The 13,397-nt window shown below is 36.6% G+C and overlaps 2 protein-coding genes across 3 annotated transcripts; one reads left to right on the top strand and one right to left on the bottom strand.

Annotated features, from left to right (window-relative positions):
• On the top strand, positions 1-6,174 carry LOC132184913 (flavodoxin family protein / radical SAM domain-containing protein). The gene is made up of 9 exons (XM_088518388.1): positions 1-1,006; positions 2,517-2,632; positions 2,950-3,125; positions 3,750-3,940; positions 4,051-4,137; positions 4,619-4,776; positions 4,867-5,077; positions 5,164-5,312; positions 5,706-6,174. Exons 1-8 carry the CDS (start codon positions 155-157, stop codon positions 5,302-5,304), a joined length of 1,932 nt encoding a protein of 643 aa, XP_088374514.1. The 5' UTR covers positions 1-154; the 3' UTR covers positions 5,305-5,312; positions 5,706-6,174.
• A 2,975-nt stretch (positions 6,175-9,149) lies between these two features.
• LOC132184625 (uncharacterized) lies at positions 9,150-10,318 on the bottom strand. Of its 2 annotated transcripts, none has more exons than XM_059598325.2 (2): positions 9,783-10,318; positions 9,150-9,706 (listed from the first exon to the last, which is right to left on the bottom strand). In XM_059598325.2, the coding sequence occupies exon 2, from the start codon at positions 9,694-9,696 to the stop codon at positions 9,340-9,342; it is 357 nt and encodes a 118-aa protein (XP_059454308.2). In that variant the 5' UTR covers positions 9,697-9,706; positions 9,783-10,318; the 3' UTR covers positions 9,150-9,339. The 2 variants fall into 2 exon arrangements, with proteins under 2 accessions (XP_059454308.2, XP_059454309.2); XM_059598326.2 differs by having other exon boundaries at positions 9,827-10,318.
• Between the last annotated feature and the right edge of the window lie 3,079 nt (positions 10,319-13,397).

Below are 13,397 nucleotides of genomic sequence, written 5' to 3'. Positions count from 1 at the left end.
CTTCTCAAATCTCAATTCTAAAACCTTCGCTACTGTAAGTCCCGCTTCTCAGTGATCACGAACATGAGCTTAGCGCTACTTCCCTTCCATTCCACAAGCAGACGATCTAGCAATTTTCCCTAGAAGGACAAGGCCGGAGAAAGAAATCTCCACCATGTCCTTTTCCTCCGTACCCGCTCGACTCACCCTTCTCGCCCTCCTCTCAGCCTCCACATTCTATTGCTTCTACAAGTCTCGCCGCCTCAGACACCTCAAGCTCTCCCTAAACCCTAACCCTAATCCCTCTATTTCCAAACCCAAGCTCTTCTTCGTTTCCCAAACAGGTACCTCCAGAGCCCTAGCTGACCGTCTCTTCGATCTTTTAGCGTCGAACGATCTCCCATTCGACCTGGTCGATCTCAAAGACTACGAGCCCGAGGACCTACCGAAAGAAACCCTAGTTTTGATTATCGCCTCGACCTGGGAAGATGGCAAGCCCCCGCAGAACGCTAAGTTTTTCTCGAATTGGCTTTCCGAGAGCGCCGAGGACTTCCGGGTGGGGTCTCTTTTGCTTTCGCGGTGTAAATTCGCGGTTTTCGGCGTCGGAAGCCAAGCTTACGGCGCGGCATTCAATGCGGTCGCGAGGGATTTCTCGAGGCGACTGAGAGCGTTGGGTGCCAAGGAGTTTTTGCCTGTTTGGGAGGGGGATGTGGATAGTGGTGATATTGATGAGGTCTTTGGTGCTTGGAGTGCTAAGGTGGTTGGGGTTTTGAAGGGTGGCGTGGTAGAAAATGGTGGGGCTTTGTGTTCAGAGGTTGGTGGTGAGAGTGATGCTGAGAGTGTTGGTGTATCGGATGAGGATGAGGGTAGCGAAGACGGAGGCACGGGATCAGAGATTGTCGATGTTGAGGATATTGCAGGGAAAGTGCCATCGAGGAAGACGGTCACAGTGGCTGAAACTAATGGGAGACTGAATGGGAAAAAAGAGATGGTGACTCCGGTAATTAGAGCTAGCTTAGAGAAGCAGGTGTGTTTGGTTGTCCTTGTGGCTTGAATGGTTTCATATTCAATTTGTATGGCATCTAATGCATATATCCATGACTGTAAATGTGGCATTTCGAAGTCCCGTAATAGTTCAAGTAGAGCATGCAGTTGTCATGGGACCTTTAAAAGCCACACCACTTACTTTGATACTTGACTTAGAGCTACTAGATTTGTCTAATTAATACTTCTTATAGAATTCCTAGACATTTTATGAATGTTTCCTCTGCACAAAGTATTGAAGATGTTTATTAGATACTTAGTTGTCTTCTATAGGTTGAACTGTAGCACCATTCACCATATTATATATGGCTATTTATAAAGTGTAGTTTTTGGTCCACTGAATTACAACGCTTTGTAATAGACAAACAAAAGTATTATAAGCTCTTACGTAGTAAATTCAACAATGAAGTTATTTTGCTTTCCATGTAGTTTCTGTACAACTCAGCCAGGCTATTGGTGTAAGTTCAAACATGTACCACTGTTAACACGATAGGTTAGCTCATACATTGAAGCTTGTGGAGGTTGTTAGTACATAGGTCAAAATTTCTGGTACTACTACAAGCCAAATTTTGTAAGTATGCTTTAAGCAAAGCTGCAAATTGTATGGAATTGTGAATCAACTTTTGAACTGCAACTACCTGCAATTAGAAGTTACATGGATGTTATGTGTCAAAATTGTATAATCTAGGGAAGCGCTAGTTTCATCTATGCTATACCTCAAAAGCACTAGTCAAAGCTTACTCACTTCTATAGCTAGTTTCGCCTAGTGTACAACCAATGTGAGACGTGGAAAATACAACCTTCATAATTTACCTGCCGTATGTGAGACTAGTGACTTGGGTGGGCCTCAACTTTTTTAATAATGCAACTTTGCAATATCTTCCACTCAAATTTCAGATGTTCTCTTTAGTGTCCATGTCGCGTTTTAGTGTCCAAACACCATGTGCTGTCAATTTGTTTGTCTCAAAAGTAGTAGTCAAATTACAATCAAATTCAGTAGAGTCACTTATATAAACTAGTCTCATCTAGCACACAAACAATGTAAAAGACTTGGTGCAGAAGCCTTCATAATCTATCCACCCAATATGAGACTTAGGTGATACTTTAACTTTTTCCACAATCCGGAGTATCACAAAAATTATGTTATTTTTTAATGCACTGAGGATTTGAAACTTAAAAATAAAAAATAAAAAATAAAAAAATTTAATGCACCGAGGATTTTAAACTTAAAAAAAAAAAAAACTTTGTATGGGTCTCAAGGTAGAGTGCAATTAAATACTTGATGATTATTTTACGGCATGACATTTTTTGTTTAATGATATAATTGCCAGCAGCAGTGTGCCGGTGTCCCTCTTTCAATCATAAGAACAAACTTAGTAGCCTCCCATCTTTTCCAATGTGGCATTCTATATGCTGCACTCTTTTAATTATTTTCTACATAGGATATACTTTCTTGTTCTACTAGATCTCCTAAAATGCCATTACATTTGCAGGGATATAAAATTATTGGTTCGCATAGTGGTGTGAAAATTTGTAGATGGACCAAGTCACAGCTTAGAGGCCGGGGAGGTTGCTACAAGCACTCATTTTATGGAATTGAGAGTCATAGGTAATTGGATTTTTATTATCAATTTTGGGCCTTCATATTAAGTTTTCAAGATTACTATCCCTTAATTTAATTGAATTATCAAATGATATGGTTGATTTCAAGGAAACTTTTGTCAGATCATTGAATTTGAACAAAAACTAATGGAAACTTCTATCTGATGACTAAGGATTCTGTAGTTTTCTGTGTTTGTATAGATGAAGTTCTCTGTTTCTACATGCATCTCTTTTCTTTAACTTATTGTTTTTCAATAAAAAGCCATACTCATCATAGTGTGTGAGCTAGCAATTTAAATTTGTCAAAACTTTGGTATGACACAGGTGCATGGAGGCAACCCCTAGTTTGGCATGTGCCAATAAATGCGTTTTCTGTTGGAGACATCACACAAATCCTGTTGGAAAGAGTTGGCAGTGGAAGATGGATGATCCATTACAGATTGTGAATTCTGCCATAGATCTGCATACAAATATGATTAAGCAAATGAAAGGAGTTCCGGGTAACTTATTTGTTTTTGAATTAGTTGGATAATCCTCTGGGGTAGTAATCCTGTCTACAAAAGATTTAAGTGAATGGAAGAAGTTCTGGGTATGGGGTCCTTTCTTCCTACAAATCACTAAGTTGCTCACAGCCAGGTGGTACAAGCTACCTAACTAACTATTTGTTAAAGTGGAACAATATATCTGATTGTATGTATAGATGTGAATTAAGCAAATCAGATGTTCTCATGTGATTCTGACCTTAAATTTTTTTTCGGAGGCTCGGGTCTTTGTCCGTGTTGGGATATTTATTTTAAGACAAAATATGTATTGTAAAAATTAGTGCATGTAGCTGTTATATGATTTAGTCGAATCATTGATTACTGATTCCTAGAGCTGAGTATTCAAGTCATATTTACAGAACTTTATTTTATTTTTTTGAAACTTCAAGTTCATTAACCATGGAATTTCTCCCATTAATGATGATATTTGATATCTTTATTGTGTGTGACAAGTCTGCAACTTTAATCAATGGTTTTGAATATTGTGGCTTATTGTAATTTGCGCATAGAATTAATTGGTAGTTCTTTGGTTATGTTACAAATAGTCTCATCTACCAATGATCCAAGAATCTGTTCATGCAGGCGTTACACTTGAGCGATTAATGGAAGGTCTCTCACCCAAGCATTGTGCTTTGTCCCTTGTTGGTGAACCCATTATGTACCCAGAGATCAATACACTTGTGGATGAGTTGCACCGCCGACGGATTTCTACTTTTCTTGTAACAAATGCACAGTTTCCTGAAAAGATTAAAACACTAAAGCCTGTCACCCAGGTTTGCATGGCTACTGTAATTCTTTGTTGAAAGAAGCTTGTATAGAAGATCCTAGGAGGCTTGGTATTTAATTGCAAACATATTTGACTTGACTTCTTTAACATGTACAGTTATATGTGAGTGTGGATGCTGCAACAAAGGAGAGCTTGAAGGCAATTGACAGGCCACTCTTTGGGGATTTTTGGGAGCGATTCATTGTATGTTAATTTTTACAGAATCTAGGATTATTGAGCTAAAACTATTTGGCACTAATTCTTTTCAAAACTAGTATTGATAATAAAGCACATCAAGGAGAAAGGAGAGTGAAGAAAAGAAGTTACTAGGGTGCAATGTTTGGCTTACTTCTTTACTGCCTTTTGTCTCTACCCTGAATAGATGTAGGTTATAATTTAGATTGCAGCACAGTAGTTGGTTCAAAATACTGAATAACATAAGTCTTGTATTTAGTAGTTTGTTCAAATAACTGAGCATCATACAGCTCTTATTTAAAGATGTTAATATCGCTGGGACCCATCTGATAATTTGTCCCACTTTTCCATGATGTAATGAAGGAAGAAACACGATTTGTAGTAGTTGTCACATTGCCACTCTATTTTCCTTTTCTCTGATCTTTTAACTTGATATAACTTAAGAGACGTTGGCATTACTTATTTGTGTACTGTGAAATATATATGGCAGGATTCTTTAAAAGCTCTCAGGGAGAAACAGCAACGAACTGTCTACCGCTTAACTCTGGTGAAAGGCTGGAATACAGAGGAAATAGATGCTTATTCTAATCTCTTTAGTCTTGGAAAACCTGATTTTGTTGAAATCAAAGGCGTTACATATTGTGGATCGTGAGTTCCCTCCTCACCCCCAACCCTCCTCCTTTTCCCTGGTCCTAGAAAGTCTTCTTGTGCTGGATAATCATTGTGATATGTTTACAGGTCTGCTACATCAAAATTGACAATGGAAAATGTGCCCTGGCATGCTGATGTGAAAGCTTTTTCTGAGGCCTTAGCTCTAAGAAGCCAAGGGGAATATGAGGTTGCATGTGAACATGTCCACTCCTGCTGTGTCCTCCTGGCAAACACTGAGAAGTTTAAGGTCAATGGCAAGTGGTTTACATGGATAGACTATGAAAAGTTCCATGACTTGGTTCGTAGCAGCTCTGTTTTTGTTCTTCTGGAATTCCTTTACATTGATGTTTTTTAGTTATTATTTTTTTGTCATTGATAATGCAGGTGGCTTCTGAAAAACCTTTTAACAGCATGGATTACATGGCTGCCTCACCATCCTGGGCTGTCTATGGAGCAGAGGAAGGTGGATTTGATCCGGGTCAGTCTCGGTATAGGAAGGAGCGACATCACAAATCAAGCCGCTGAATGATCAGGTTAGAAATTTGAATTAGATTGAGTTGACAGATTTTTTTTTTTTTTTCTTTTTCAATGATCAATCATTAGGTCATACTTTACTGCACACCATGGCCGATTGGTTATATGAGTCCAAATATACTGGTTGATGCGATAGCAAGTTGCCCTTGTATAATTTTTTTTTTCAGTTTGTCTTGAAGAAAAAGGTAATCTTATAGTGCTAGTGTTTCACCGAGGTCATATTTTGTAATTTCAGAGTTGGAGAGGTCGATCACCTCTGTGCTCCATATGTATCTGAATTTAATTCGAATAAATTCAGGGGGAAATATTCTTGGTGGTTTTATGTGATTGTATGATTTTTTTTTTCTTCTACATTGATTCCAATATTGTTGCCTGTTATGCATGTTATGCAGTTCCTCTCGAGTGTTAATGATTGGCTTGATAGTTTTGCTCTAAGAAAACTGGTTGATCCGAGAAAATTACTTCTGAAGGGTATTTGTCCTTCGTGGACATGGTTGATAAATTGCATAACTTCTACAGTAGGGCCAGGGGCCATTACTACCAAAGTCAACAAAGTGGACCCCTTTGCTGCGCATCGCTCTTTCGACCAGTTTTCTGTTTGCGGGTTGCAGCTTCTTAAGAGGTTAGAATGCTGAAACCAGATATTGGCTGTTATTATCCTAGTCTTGCAGTACAGATGAGTTTGTAACCTTCTACCGCTCATCAACTTTTTGTGGCCATTCAATAATTTATTTACTTATGATTTTACAACAGAAACATAGATTTAATACCTCAAGGAAATAGGTCCATAACAGACAACGAGCATGATGTGCCCTTTCTTGGACTCCACCTCTGTAGTTTATTCAGCATCTATCTTAATTTTCTCACTGTCATAATGATGATGATGGACTACTCAGCGCAATGTTATTTTAGGCAGTAGCCCATGTATCTCTTGACCTGTGAAAGCCCCTACCATATTTTAGGAAAGTCCCTCATAATTCGGCCACTATCTTTTGGCATTATTGTTTGCCTTTCTCATCCTATTATTCCTATCTGCAATCCGGTTGGTTGCCATGAAAGTTGTTAGGTGAAGAAAATTTGGATCACAATATATTCTTCCTGTCCAACCTATACTATTCCATTTCCCAACTTTCTATGTCGGATATTAACGGGATACTTTGATGTTGATTGGGATACCTAGCAAGTTTCTTCTTGTGCATGAATTATCATCGTAATAATTCTTTTGAAAAGGCGTCAACTAGTGAGTTGTGTAAGAATCAAATTATGATAAATGCCCTATCAATATTTCAGTAATGCTAGAAACTACATTTTTATTTATCAACTATTCTATTTTGCTAATGTAGTAGTTTCAGCCAAACGTTGTATTAATTATTATTATAAAAAAGAAAAATCCAAAGAATGGTTAGGATTACCACGTCAACATCGTTAAATAGTTGAATAAAAATGTGGTTTCTAGATTTACTCAAAATATTATCATGTCAATCACTAAATTATAGATTGCTAGCTATGTGGCACATGAGTTTTTAAGGAGGTTGTAAAAACTGTTTGTACCCCAAGCTTCCTTTCTCTATGAGATCTTTAAGGTAAAAGATCCTGCGTGAAATGAGATCTTTCATATGGGGTGGACTGGTAAAAATTGAATTTTGAAAACGAACTGAGCCAAATCTCTCTACTTGAGCTATAAAAGATGCAGCGAATGGCAGTACACTGTAAAAATGGTTTCAGGAAAATAATTGGTAGGGGGAGAATGGATTCGAACGGCTGTTTCCTCAGTTTTTAACTTTTTATGTTCTTCTCGTGCTGGGTATCCTCAGAATTTTAATGGGAAGCGTAGTCATAGTCAAATTAAACTAACTCTATTCACGTTTGTTGAAAAAAGAGTGCTTCTGCTGCTGCGTTCGATGAGGAAAACTTTTCCACGTTACTTCTGTAGAAAGTGTGACACATCCACATAACTCGCAATCATCCTCTCTCTCTCTCTCTCTCTCACTCGCTCTCTCTGTGTCAACAACTTGTTAATACAAATTAGGTCATTTGCCCCTATTGATTTGGTAGTCAATTAAAATCCATCATTTATAATACCCAAGGCTGCCAAAGCCCCAATTTAAGTTGTCCCAAAGATTCTTACCAAAAAAAAAAATGTTGTCCCAAAGATTAAAATAATAAAATTCCATCCTCATCTTTCACTTCTTTTCTTTTGGGGTCCCTTTTGTTCATTATTGCGGTTGAGATCGAACAAGACTACATGTGTCTCGTCACCGGTGGTTTGTTTTATTTGGGCTTCAATAAAGCAGCTGTAAGTTTTTATTATGACAATCTAATAAAAACATTAGTTATATCTACCCTATCAAAGGTCAAATTAATTAGTCAATTTACAAATTGAGCTCTTTATAATCACTTAAAAGTCCAATCTCATCTAATACAAAATCACTGTGAAACTTAACATTTATAAGCACCTATAAAATCTACTTACTCAATGTGAACAACCACTCACCCATATAGATTAACGGTTTCGAGACGTAAGATTTAAAAAATAACTTTCAAAACACGGTTAATAAAAACCCAATTTTTAAAAATACAATTAAATATTTGACATAAGCACAATTAGTTTTCTAATTTGTAGTTTGGTCCTTCAAATTGTGCATTTTAAAAAAGGAAATAATAAAAACTATTATTTTAAATATCTTTATCTTGTGAACCAATTGACCCATCATTCGTGTCCACAAATTCAATAATATATATATATATATATAAAAAGATGATCGAGAGAATTATATGTATCATGCATTTTTTTCAAAATTATTATCCTTTATGTACAATTTGAAAATGTGAATTCATTTTTCAAAGAAAACGCATTTCCAAAGGAGATATTTTTCACAATTTTATTTAAAAACGCACTTCTAACATGCAAAACGACGAACTTTTTAAGTGTCATGCTGACGTCGTACTTGTTAATGGAAAATCTTTTCAGTCAGCATGAAATGAATCACTATGCAATAAAGTTTGTACCAAACGGCTGGTCTGAGTTGAGTTCTGAGACTGTGAGTGGCTGCTGCTCAACTCCGTTACTTTTTGACTTCGTCCTCTCCCTCACTCGCACTATAAAGCCCCACCACCCCCATTTCGTACGAAACGTCCTCGTAGAGCTGTCTTTCTTCTGTGAGTCACTATAAAACACAGTCAGCGGTGGCCCCTGCTCCACGCGCCAGCGAGTGCGTCCAACAAAGAGCCTCTCATGCCCCTCGACCGTCCCCGCCGCTCATTGATTGATTGACGCGGCTACGCAGGACTTATATTATGGATAATTGCGATGTGACTCTCACGTGCGGTGCCACTGAGTTGGTATCAATTACCGTCTCTTCTTCCTTCGTTAAATATAATACAACACAAAGCCTGACACTGCCAGCAAGTAAAACCCATTTCTCAGAGTTTCCACGCCAGAAAGCAATGAAATGAAACCATTTTCTTCCCACTCCTTCGTTGCATATTTATTTTTTGTTTTTTTTGTTTTTTTTTTTTTTGGGTGTCAGTGAACAGAAGAAGCTCATTCATTCAATATCTTACAGCCCTGACAATTCACCAAACGAAATGGTCCTACTCTCAAAGGCTGCCATGTAAACGATAAGCCAGAACTTTATTCACCAGAAGAAATGATGGCGAGGCTAAGAATCTGATCACTCGATACAGAGAGCAATTGTGGAAAACAATATCTGATCACTCCATCATACTGTGATAAATTTCTTAAGCTTCTTTGTTACAAAGAAAATGATTTTTTTTTTTTTTTTTTTAAATTCAGACCAAAAGAAAAAAAAAAAAAAAAAAAAATACAGAGAGAATGATCATGATGATTGATAAGCAATATTAGCATCAGAGATTAATACAAAAGCTATCCCCTTTCTCTCTTAGTGATTGATACAAACAAGAGAGAAGCATATAAATTAACCAATGAATCCGGAAGCTGCAGCATGAAGATGAAGGAACAAAATTAAAGGAAGAATCTTTTTGATTGATATTATTACCTAAAGCTCAGCTGCTCTTTCTGGGTTTGCTTTTTCGCCTGGCTCGGCTTCTTGGAGGCACCTCCCTCTTCTCGGGCTGACCCTCTTCCTTTGAACCCTCTCCCTTCAGCTGCTGCTGCTGCTGCTGCTGTTGTTGTTCTTGTTGTTCTTCCTCCTCGCCCGTTTTAAGTTGCTTGGGTTGACTCTCTTCTGGCTCTTCTTCTTTGCCAGATTGGGTTTCGGGTTTCTCAATGATCTTGCGAGGTCTACCTCTCTTTCTGGGGGTCTGAGTCTGTGACTCTTGCTGGGTTTCATCTCCTGTCGATGATGCTTCTGCTATTGCTACTGAAAGCTCCTTCGTTTTTTGATGCTTCTTCTTGCCCATATCGATCTCTCTAGATCAATAATAAAAAAAAATAAAAAAAAATAAACTCTGATATTATATCCCCCCAAAACAAATCTTATTTATACCTGATAATATTACATATACTCTCAGAGACAAGAAAGCAGACCACCTAAATGAAGCTTGATGTTCAAATCCTTTTTGCCGCTGTATTGAATCCCAGAAACCATTCCAAAAGACACCCCCCTTCCCTTTTTAAATCACAACTCTCTCTCTCTAAACCAACTGGAATCATATCTTTGACCAACATCCTGATTCTGGAAACCCCATTAAAACCATCCCTTTCTGCCTTTCTCCCTCTCCCTCTCTCTCTCATCCAAAACCCAATAAAATTAGACATACTATTGACTATAATAAACAAAACCTTAAAAGCTCATCAGCCACTACTAACACCATCTTTCCCTTTTCCCCTTTTTTTTTTTTTTCTTTTTTTTCTTTTTGTTTTTGTCTATGTATCCAATCCATCCCTATATATAATATATATATATATCTCATTATTATTCTTTCGTTGCAGAAGAAAAAGACAAGGAGGAAATGTGGTCGTAAGGCTGCAGTAGTGAGAGGAGAGGAAAAATAAGGGAGGCGTTGGCTAAAGCCCTTAACCATGGTTAGGTTTGTTGTGAAAAAGGGCCTGTGGGGGTTTTTACGTGGGTAAGGTTAGGGTGCTGTACGACTCGGGACTCAGTAGTGTCTCAGTCTGACCACTTATGTCGCTTCCTGGGTTTTTCGCGTATTCTAGTTTTGATGGGGTACTCAGGAGGTGTACCTGTACCTGCTTTGTTCATGCTGCATCGAATCGTTGATGACCAATGAAAAACCCGCACTATTTTGAAGTGACTCGTAGCATCATGATTGATGTGGTGGAGCAAAGGTTCACAGAGAGATGCAATATAACGATACAACTACTACATGAATAACACCATAAACAAACCAAACCAAGAGCTGAGTTTGGCCTCCATGGTTTTCGCCAGTGGAATTAAAATACAAAACTCTCAGTTTTGGCTTGTCCATCTTACATTCTTTTGGGATTTATAGTACAATTCGTAACATACATAGGCTACAGTTATATATCTGCATTTGGCTTTGAATTCAGTCCAAGTTGGACCGAATTGGATGAGATTAATACATATGTGTTGAAGCATTGGCGATGGAGCTCTTGCAAAACAAGGGAGTAATCATCAGGAAAACCGTCGGTTCCGAAACGCCGGAGACATTCTGATGCACAAGTTAATGAAGGTTCTTTGAAAGAGGAAAACTAGTTTGAGTTTATAAGTATATTTTGTATGTTTAGTAAAGAGACTTAATTCCCTCCTTTTTGTAGATTTGTCGCTCTTGTTATTGCTCTTTAGAATTTTAGAGATTCTCGCTAGTAATTTGTTATTGACGTGGAGATCCCTTCTAGATAATATAGTGGATGACTGCTTGATGTGAGTCAGTGGTTGAATGAGCTGGCAATGAATGAATCGACTACATGCGGTACGTTTCACCTGAGCGGGGTATGCTCCAGTCCAAGACCGTCGATCTAGGCCGTCGGGTTTAGTTATGGCTTTGTTGGTATGAGCATCTTTTGAGAGCTTCCTAGTTGAACATACTTTGGGGGCTCCTATCGCCAATATGATCCTCTAACATGTATTTCTCATGTTCTAGTATATAACATGTCACAATCTCAACAGATCCAATTCTAAAGGAAACTAAACTGACATCATGAATTGCAAGCATCATTGGTAGATCCCAAATCATATGTTGATCAACTTAGTTTCTCAAAAACTGCAATCCTTACAAGCATAATATTGTGATCGAATGGTGCGCCTTGAATCATCAAATTTTGGGAACGCTCTCCAGCTAGCTTTGTTATTGAAATTAAATATTCTCCAAATCACACTAAGAGTGTATTTGGTATTGTAATTTTATAGATAAAAAATGCGATTTTAAATCAAATCGCAGAAAAATTGATTGTTTGGCATTGCATTTTTATCAGTGATAAGAACGTGCTTTTTAGAAACGCACACTTTTAAAAACTAAATTGCGATTTTAAAGGTCAAATTGTGATTTTGTCAAATGCTTTAACTGTATTTTTAAATCGTACATTTTAAAATCGCTATTTTTAATCGCACTTTTTAAAATCACAAACCCAAATAGATCTTAATTATTTATCCATGCACATATAGTTGGGTCTAATAGTCACGTGCCTTCAAACATCTTAGATCACCAAGTACTAATCAACTAAGGTCTGCTACCACCAAAGCATGCATGTTTGGATAATATTTTTGAGTGAGAAGTACAATTGATGGGATAGGGTTGGCTTGCATCGATGAAAATTCTCCTCAGAAAAAATAAACGGTGGAGATGGTCTCTAATAAAAAATAATAATTTGAGTTCTGTCTTAATTATTATCTTTTTACTGTTTAGTCATTCCAATTTTTAAGTCAAATTTGTCGTGGAAAATGAATAGAGCTAAAAGAAAATAAAATAAGGAGGGTGTTCTGCTAGAATTGAATATAACATTATAGTTATTCATTTTTTGACGCCTTATTGACTTAAGGGAGGGAGTTCACGTACTAAGAGCACTAGCAGCAGATACCTTATATATAGCTCATTATCTTTTTTATATTTAGAAAAAAAATTCAAAAAAATCACAAAAACTTACCTACATCAGTTTCTCTAAATTTAACCAATACCATTGGGTAAAAAAGTAGTTCCCTATATATTATTTTAATATAAACATTTATATTTTCTCTCTCCTCTTTCATATTTTTGTCTTTTATTAAGGATTGTGTCGAGATTTTGTAAAAAAAAGTGAAAGTAAATAGAAAACTTATATTTTGTAAATAAATAATATTTTAATGGTATCTAGAAAGGTAATGAAAGCTAATAGATTTGATTAGGGGACTCTCACTCTATTAGACACATTCTTTAAGCCTCCGAGAATAATGGGATGTCATAGTTCAAGTGATAATGGCTAAGATGTACAGTAGACACAACCTCTTTTTAATGCATGTACACCCACGCTTCTTGTTTAAGCTGGATCTGATCGGCCTTGCTTGGGCTAGCTGATAAGGCTCACTTCCTAGGAGCTTATTATATGGCAGACCAAGGGTTCTATGGTAGACCAACGGTTTGTTTGATAAACGATTTCGTTTTGGTTTTAGTTCGATATAAAATTGATTAATGTGAAGAAAAAAAAAAGGGGGGGTTAAGAATGTTTAGTTTGAAAAAATGAAAAAAATTTGTTTTGTAGTTATTTTTTTATTTGAATAGTAATAAAAAATAATTTATGTGATGTAAAAAGTAAGAAAATGTTGAAAAAATGAAAAATTGTGATGAATAGTATTGTGCCGAAATCATGTCAAAACCGTTTATCAAACGGAAATTGCTTATATGTGTGTTTCAATTTGAAACTATTATGCTAAAATTTGACCATTTAAAAAAATGTTGTGTCTAACATCATTGATTTTAAAACACGAGTTCTTAAAAATGATTAGGCCATTCATACTGATAGTAAGAGTACCTTGATTTTATATCCATTATTATTATTATTATTATTTTAAGACATTATTATTATTTATATAAGAGAAATGATAGAATTTACTCTTTTTCATTTTTTCATTTTTTAACCATTTCTATAGTGAAAAGAAGAATTCACCATTGAATTATAATTAGAAAAATGTTGGTATTTAATAATC

This window comes from Corylus avellana, chromosome 7, assembly GCF_965113065.1.
Source record: "Corylus avellana chromosome 7, dhCorAvel1.hap1.2, whole genome shotgun sequence".
In the NCBI taxonomy this organism is placed as follows: domain Eukaryota; kingdom Viridiplantae; phylum Streptophyta; class Magnoliopsida; order Fagales; family Betulaceae; genus Corylus; species Corylus avellana.
This window is presented reverse-complemented; position numbering and strand designations above follow the sequence as displayed.